General features: G+C 44.9%; 1 protein-coding gene across 1 annotated transcript; it reads right to left on the minus strand.

The window, feature by feature from the left end:
- Positions 1–5,749: 5,749 nt before the first annotated feature.
- Positions 5,750–7,336, minus strand: LOC147443009 (uncharacterized). Its single transcript, XM_086529464.1, has 2 exons — positions 6,603–7,336; positions 5,750–6,146 (listed from the first exon to the last, which is right to left on the minus strand). Exons 1-2 carry the CDS (start codon positions 7,334–7,336, stop codon positions 5,750–5,752), a joined length of 1,131 nt encoding a protein of 376 aa, XP_086385590.1.
- Between the last annotated feature and the right edge of the window lie 1,384 nt (positions 7,337–8,720).

Below are 8,720 nucleotides of genomic sequence, written 5' to 3' on the forward strand. Positions count from 1 at the left end.
TGGAACTGTAAGTAGACGTGGTTTTTGGACCACTCATGCACCATTTTTGCTTCTCTCATGAATGGACGCCCTAAGATCATCTCAAATGACATAGGATGCTTGGAAAAATCCATAACAATGGAAGTCTGCCTTACCTTGTGTCCCAAGACCTTGATCCTGAGATCCTTAAGCATTCCAATAGGCGTAACAATAGATCCATTAGCCATTTTTACCACTACGCTTGTGGCTTCAAGGTGAGGTCGCCCCATAGACTCCCAACAACTCTTTGTCACCATGCTGACTCCCGCACCACCATCAAGGACTCCCTTTACAGTTAATCCTTTAGTAGTGATTGGCAGAGTAGCATTAGATTCATCACCTTCAAAGTATTGCCCCAACTTGTTAACGGGTACTTCAATTACAGATTCATGTCCCGCTAGGTCAGATGGTGGTGCTAAATGTTCCTCATCATTCATTACCGAGTCAGGTTTGTTCATATGTGCAAACTGTGGTAATCCGGCCTGTAATTCTCCATTGAGGAAGGCTCGAAGAGCTGAGACTAGCTCGGGGTCTTTATATAGTTTGGACATGATGGTGGTTCTAACTTCTGAAGACATGAAATCCATCAATTTGGCAACATTTAATGGCATCTTGTGGGATGTAGGACCCTGACAAGAGAATGGTGAAGATGGAATCTCCACTTCCTCAAGGGGGTCAGGCATTCCCTCACCAAACATTCTCTCTAGTAGGAAAGGTGTGTGTCCACTTTCAGATGTCCTACCCTCACTCTCTTCCCGAATGATACTGGGTATAGCTAACGGCCTGTAGTTCTTGTGAGGTTGAACTTGTGTGGGAAACACTGTGTCCGACATCTGGATATGTTTGGGTTCAGGTTCTAATGTTCGTTGAGTTTCTTCCACCAAACCCCTCAGTTGTTGGACTCGTTCAATTTCCACTGTTGGGTTTGGATAGGTTCCAATATTTCTCTTGCAATCCTCATTTTTTGTCTCTCGTGGCTTATCTTGGGGGTTCGAAACTGGGTAGTTTAACTTTGAATACTCTTTTGGTGCTCGTCGGAATTCCCTCTCGTGATCCTCCTCACTAGCTTTTTCCTTTGTAGTAACAGTTTTGGTCTCCGTGGTCTCTATCGAATCTGAGTCATCCTCAGGGTCATTCATATACACGGGATCCTCTCCTGTCCCTATGTTAGTCTTTGAACTAGGTTTTGAGCTAGAAGCATTAAGGGATTTCTTTCTTCGTGTTTTCTTCTTTCTCGCTCGGCCAATGGATGCAGCATCTCTCTCTTCAAGGATGTAATTTTGCTTTTGGAGCATCGACCGTGTGAGTGCATTCACTGGTGCTATGTTTATAGTTGGTGGTGTCCCATCAACAATCTCTATTATGTTCAATGGTGTGATTTTCGGTGCGTTTGGATTGTTAGGACACTGTGCGATCAAATGATCTATGCCACAACGATTACAAGTGAGTATTGGCATTGCCAATGCACTCCCTTGACTTGTTTGCATTAGTGCGGCATTCTTTTGCATTCTAATGGGGCACTCAGCTACTCGATGTGATCCACCACATTCGTAGCACTGAAGAGGTGGTCTCTTGGTAAAACTATTAATGTTTTGGCCTCTTGCTGCTAGCGTAGTAGCTTGATATACCGGTTTGATTTGTCCCCAATGGTCTTCCATATAGTACATGGGACACTCCTCAAGCATGTCGACTCCATAGGTGATACTAGAGTCTATGTCCTCTTCGCAATCTACATAAGTATTAGATGACTCGCAACCTATTTGGTTCATAGGTGTAACTCTTGGATGAGGGGGTTGCGGTCCTAGCACTGGAGGTGGCAACGGTGTGGTTTGGACCACATTTTGGGTTCTAGGGACCATGTGCTGTAATGGAAACTGTTGCTCCATGGGTGGGGTAGGCATCAATGCAGGAACTCGAGGTGAGTCTGCCCAAGCTATAGGCGGTCTATTTTCCATGATGCGTTTAAGCTTTAGGCAATCCTTCGCTTGATGGCCATACCTACCACACGCGTTACAAGTCCCGTTAAACTTTACTCTGAAAGTAGGGCATTCACTCGTAGTATGTGGGCCCAAGAAAATTGAGCACCATTGTTGCTCCCTTCTTGGATACATATGAGTGTTTTGTGGAGCACGATTACCCCTAAGGCTTTCTTGGATGGCCTTTGTGAGATCTTCCAAAGTCATCTCAGATATCGTTTGCTTTTTCACGATTGGCTTTATCTTCATTGGCTCATGCCCTGATGCTTGCGAGCTACTAGACTTCGGCTCGGCAGACACTCTTTCTCCTGCAATCATTAAATTATCCTCCAATTGGATTGCATTCATAGTGACTGCTTCCCAAGTAGTGATACCTCTAATGACTAGGCCATTATAAATACTTTCATGTCGTAGTCCCCTAATGAATCTATCGAGCAATTGGTTGTTGTTGAATCGCTCGTTTGGATTGCATCGAGAATTCAAATTCTTTAGGCGACTAATGAAGTCTCTCACAGATTCACCTTCTTCTCGTTGGGCTTTCTGGAGCTGAGATGCTACACCCCAAAGTACTCCCTCTTGTATGTATTCTTTTAAGAACAGTCTCCTAAGAGTAGAGTAGATCGTTTTCTCTTCTACTCTTAAGGTTCTATACCAATCTCCAGCCTTTCCGCTTAGGGTCAAACTCAAAGCCTTACACTTATGTAGCTCATTGTGCTCTTCCAAGGAATCGCACACATGTTCAAATACTTCCATATGATTTCTAGCATCTCCGTCTCCACTGAATTTCTGTGTGGGCTTAGCTACTTGAACTGCCTTGCTCCTAGGCTCTCTATCAGGTCCACTACGCATGTTTTCCGTAATAGGGCGATCGATAGTTTGAGCAAATGCTGCCAAATCTCCTATTTGAGCAGGTATAATGGGTGTATGTGCTCCTGGAACCACATGTGAGATGGTAGTTGGCCTTGGCCTTGGCATACGCGCGGCTCTTGGGTCCCAAATTTCGTATGGTGGTGTACCAGACGGTGGTCCAAAGTTTACAGGCATGGCCCTAGGCATAGGGGGTGCCTGATATGGCATGTTATTATTAAATGGCATGGCTCCACTTATATAAGAGCTTGGATAATTCCATTGTGGATTGTAAGCTCTTGGAATAATCGGAGGTGTAGGAGCTACATGAGGCTGAGGTACGACAGGTGCACATGATTGATACATACATATAGGTATAGTTGGGGGCACTGTGCTACTAGGCATCGGCACAGTGTTAACAAATGAACTCCATGGTGTACTTCTTGTCATGCTCACGATTGGGATATGCATGGTAGCCATAGTGTCATTAAGAGAAAGATGAGCTAGATGTGGGAAGGTAAAGCTGCCACTTGTGGGCTCAGATTGTACTGAGGCTCCTGGCGAAACAACATATGGAGGATCAATGGGGCTCACTGAGGGAGTCTCCATTTGTGACAGGGTTGGTTGGTTGGCCTTTCCCGTATCCAAGAATCTCATTAGGCTTGATGAAGGCATGTTGATCCCTCTGTTCTGTCTTTCTAACTCGACAATCCTATGGAGGACATCACAGACTTTCTGTTGTTGCTCATCTATGCTAGTAGCACCCGATGTGGATTGTAGAACATCTAACCAACCCACATGATAGGTGTGTCCTGTGTACCGATCAGTTAAAGCTTCTGCTTGTAGGTCATACTCCCAATTTTTGTTTAGGAATATCCCATCTAGGCCTGGCGTGCTGGAGGTTTCCCTTGAAGTGGAAGCATTATTACTCCCCATAGCTTGCCCCTCCGTGACTGCTACCTTGGGAGCACTGGGTTGCTCGACTGGCATGATTGTTGTCATAGGAGCCTTTGCTTTCAAGGCTCGACTTTGTTCTAGCCCTCGTAGGTTCTCAATTTCCCTCTCCCTTGTTGCTTGCATATAGCGTTCGATCTCTTGCACTTCGGCAAGACTCCTACCATCCGGTAGTAAAACCTCAGAGGGAGATAGTCCTAAAGGATCAGGAGGTGCAGTGGATGGAACATTCACATGCACACTCTCAAGAAGCATAGGGTCCATTTTAGGCATGAATGACGAATTTACTTCCCCACTCCCTTCATTTATTTCATTAACCGCATGTTCGGAGCGAGTAGCTCTACTAAGGGTCTCTTTTAAGCGGCTAAACACGCTGGACCCGGGCCTTGGGCCCATGGCATGCATATCTTGACTTGAACTATCAGGGTTTGGTGTAGGATACCCCTCCATGACTTCGTAGTCAAAGGAAGAATCACTAGACGCGATATGAGGATCTTGGGTCGCGCTACCTTGAGTCCCGGCCGAAGGTCCAGAACCTAGGGTGGATGAATAATGGGTGCCCGTGTAAATGGAGGCACTACCAATATGCTCGTGCTCTAACACTCGTCCAGAGCGTAGGTTCATATGACTTGGATCCCCTAGAAGTGTCAGTGAGGGCCCATGAAGGCTGCTCACCTAGTAGTTTTGGGTGTTTTGCAACCCAAGTCTTTTCTTATTTTTTGATTTTTTGGTCCTTTTTTTCTGACCCAGCTATAGAATAGAACGTATGATAGCTCAAAACGAGCGTCTCGGTCAGAGGTACGTGCCGTGATTTACAGCCGTCCGTTTGGTCACTTTATGTCCTCGGAATCCCTAAAACCGTCAATTTCTAGTAGGGAAGTAGGTCCGAATTAGAAAGTCTAAGGGTGCAAGTGGGAAGAGAAGGGAGGAGAGTGGAGGACTTGCCCCACATGCTCTCATTCCCTCTTGAGGGAGTAGGGTATATATATAAGAGTGAGTCTAGTATATATCATAAGACTGAGGACTGAGGCCTGGGCTTGGGCTTGGGCTTGGGCTTGGGCTTGGGCTTGGGGAACTGATCCCGATCAAAATTTTAGTGTGGCCGCCCAGTCACTCACGCTTAAATATTTTTGTTTTTTTCTTTTTTGTGGCGACGACCGCGCGTGGTTTTGGTGACCCTTTCTTGGCCACACACACTGTCACCTACCTAACCTCCCAGTCAACAGCTTCCTCTTCCTCTTCCTCTTCCTCTTCTTTTCTACTACAAACAACTCATAGGAGAAGCACAAAGTGCCACTTGGGCTTAGTGCAAGGCGATTCCCCGGCAACGGCGCCAAAAATGTGCTCTTCTTGCCGCACTGTCGAAGCAAGGGACTTGCCGTTACACCGTGTGCGAGCCATAGACGGCTCCAAGCACACAACTAGCTTAACTAGTAAGCTCAAAAGAGGGCAATGGTGTGTCACTCACCGCTCTATGCTCCTGCCGTGGAGGATTCCTCGCCGCGATGAAGAAGAAGCTGCATTCGTGCCGTGCTCAACCGCTTCGCCGTCGTCGTGCCTTCGTAATGCTCGATCGCACACACACTCTCCCTCTCTCTCTCTCTCTCTCACACATACACACACACGAGGAGGTGAAGAAGAAGAAGATGGAGATAGAGATGGAGCAAGAGCACTCTTCTATTGCACAAATGAGAGAATCCGTGAATTTTAGGTTTAGTTGGCTTTAATATGAGCTCACCCCATTCACACTTGGGCGCCCATGCTTAGCCAACTAAACCCTTGAATGTCCCAGTTAGAGTGCGCCTCTCATCGGCGATCACTCTTACCCTTTTCCTATAGGTCCGACAAGCCCGGTACCTGACTCTACCAAATACATAATACATGTCCGTCGTAGGTGATGGGGTGTCCGTGAGCCGTGAGGGTTAACATGTGGCAAGTTTGATGGCCCCGCTAGATTATATACCTGTAATCAAATAGGGTCCCATGCCTCGCTTCTTCAATTTCTTGGTTTTTTGTTTGAGTTTGTAGACAAGCACATAATCACCTTTCTGAAATTCTTTCGTTATCAGGTGCTTGTCATGGAACTCCTTCATTCTACGCTTTTGCGCGTAGATGCCTATGACAGCTTTCATTCTTGTTTCATCAAGTTTCTCTAGGTCATCTAGGCGTTGTATGAGCTCATGACCTGTCCATTCGAGTGCTTGTGCCACTCTTAAAGTAGGGATTAGGAATTCCATTGGCAATATTGCATTAAGACCATACACCATATTGTATGGTGTTGTATTCAGGACAGTCTTATAGGCCACTCTATATGCCCAAATTGCAGCGTGCAATTTTTGGTCCCAATCAGTCCTATTGTTATTCACTATTTTTGTGAGCACTGTGCATAAGACTTTGTTTGTGCTCTCCGCTAAGCCATTGGCTTGCGGGTGATATGGAGCTGACTTCTTATGTATGACAAGGAACTCGTCAAGCAAGTATTCAATCACTTCATTGACAAAGTGTGTTCCTCGATCACTGACTATTTCTATGGGTAGCCCATATCTGGTGAAAATTTCTTCATATAGAAACTGAGCGGTGGTGCGTGCATCATTTTTAGTTGTGGCTTTTGCTTCGACCCATTTCGTTAAGTAATCTGTAGCCACAATGATGTATTCAACGTGACTCCTATAGGCCGGTGTGATCGGACCCACGAAATCAATTCCCCATTTGGAAAATGCTCTAGTCCCTAGCATAGGTCTAAGAGGCATATGGTCCTTTCGCATAGGAACTTTTGCATGTTGGTAGTCGTCACATCGCTTGACATACATCGCCGCGTCTTGAAGGAGTGTTGGCCACCATATCCCTGCAAACATAATCAATTGCGCAGTGCGTTCTGCTGAGAAATGACCACCAGCCTGCCCTGCATGTGCTTCCTGTAGGATTGGCAGGTATTCTCTTTCCGATGCACATAGCCTTAATTGATTGTCTTTGTTTCGTTTATACAATTGATTGCCAATCAGTTGATACATTTCTGCTTCCTTTATTATCGCTCGTTCCCTTGTCTTGCTCATTTTCTCGGGAAATGGAGTCCCCTTAAGATAATCGACTATATACTGACTCCATTTAGGTGCTATGGTCACTTGGTATAAGGTGGCATGATCCACCGGTGGTTTGGCTCTGCATCGTGCACATGCTTGAATGTACTTGTGCACATCCTTCTTCATCCGCGGCCAATACACTCCAAGTCGATTCAACTTCCTGGAAGTCTGGTGGAATCCATGATGTATTCCAATGACCTCTATGTGAGCTTCAACCAGATATAGTGGAGTCTCATTTGTCTCAACGCATAATTGGAATATACCGTCAGCATTTTGACAATACAATCTTCCACTAATCAGCTTGAAGTTCTTGCTTTGAAAGACCACATCTGGTGACATCTGTCGTTCAGGCCCTACTGAAACTTGTCCGATAGACAGGATTTGGACGATTTTGTGAGTCCATCGAGGAATCATTTCTATATTGAAAAGGTAAGCGTTAGGCAGATCATCATCAATCCCCATTGGTGGATCTCCGCTTAAGATCGAGACAGATGATCAGCTCGTTGGTGGGTTGTACCTTTTTTAACTACTACAGTGAAGTCAAACTCTAGCAATATGATGAACCATCTGACGATTCTTCCCGTATTGCATGGTTTGTTCACCAAGTAGAGTAGTGCTTGATGATCTACAAAGAAGGTGAAATGATTGGCTAGAAGATAGTGTCTGAAATTCTTTACAGCATATATCATTCCCAAACCTTCTCTTTCAGTGGTGGTATAATTCTTCTCAGCACTATTCAGCTGTCTACTGGCGTAAGATATTGGGAAATCCATATTACCGTCACCAGGTTGAGCTAAGATACAACCAATCTATGTGAACATGGAATTCTTTCGTCCAATCTGGAGCCTTGAGGATAGGAGCCGTGATTAGCACTTCCTTCAGCTTTCTAAAGGATTCCTCACATTCTTCAGTCCATTTGAATTCAGTGATAAGGGCATACAAAGGTCGTGCAATCACAGCATACATGTAGATAAATCTGCGATAGTATCCACAATGGCCCATAAAAGCTTGCACGCCTTTGGCATTTGTAGGTCTGGGTAATTCCATTATGACTTTAATCTTTTCAAGATCTTTGGATATCCCATTTGCTGACACTATGTGCCCTAATATATTCCCTTGTCTAACCATGAATACGCATTTTTCAGGATTCAGGCATATTCTATATGTTCTACACTTCTCAAAGACTTTCTTAAGGTGAACTTCATGTTCATCTCTCGCAAGGGAATGAACACACAGGTCATCCATATAGATTTCCAAGAAATTTCAAAGATACTCCTTGAATGCATGACTCATCAGTCTCTGGAAGGTTGCTGGTGCATTGGTGAGCCCAAATGGCATCACTCTATACGCATATATGCCCCATTCTGTAGCAAAAGCGGTTTTGTGTTGATCTTCTGGCTTGATCCCCAGTTGATTGTAACCAGAGAATCCATCCAGAAAGCTATACTCTCTTTTGCCTGCTACTCTCTCTAACACGTGTTCGGTTATGGGAAGAGGATAGTTATCCCTGATTGTAGCAGCGTTCACTTTCTTAAGATTGACACATACTCGTAACTTGCCATTCTTTTTGGGGACAACCACAATAGGTGACACCCATTCCGTATGTTCAATCTCATAGATGAATTCTGCTTCCATAAGTTTGTCTATCTCTTCCTTTATCTTTCTAGCAAAGGTTTCGTTGTACGTATATGGACGTTGTCTGCTAGGTTTTGCATCGGCTTTTAGGGGAATGGTGTGCTGACAGATAACAGGATCCACACCCTTCAAGTCCTTGTAAGACCAAGCAAAAACATCCCTATACTCCTTAAGGGCATCGATTAATGTTAAATCTTCGTATGGAGTAAGA

The sequence above is a fragment of the Adiantum capillus-veneris genome, chromosome 14, assembly GCF_014529385.1.
Source record: "Adiantum capillus-veneris isolate H3 chromosome 14, ASM1452938v2, whole genome shotgun sequence".
In the NCBI taxonomy this organism is placed as follows: Eukaryota; Viridiplantae; Streptophyta; class Polypodiopsida; order Polypodiales; family Pteridaceae; genus Adiantum; species Adiantum capillus-veneris.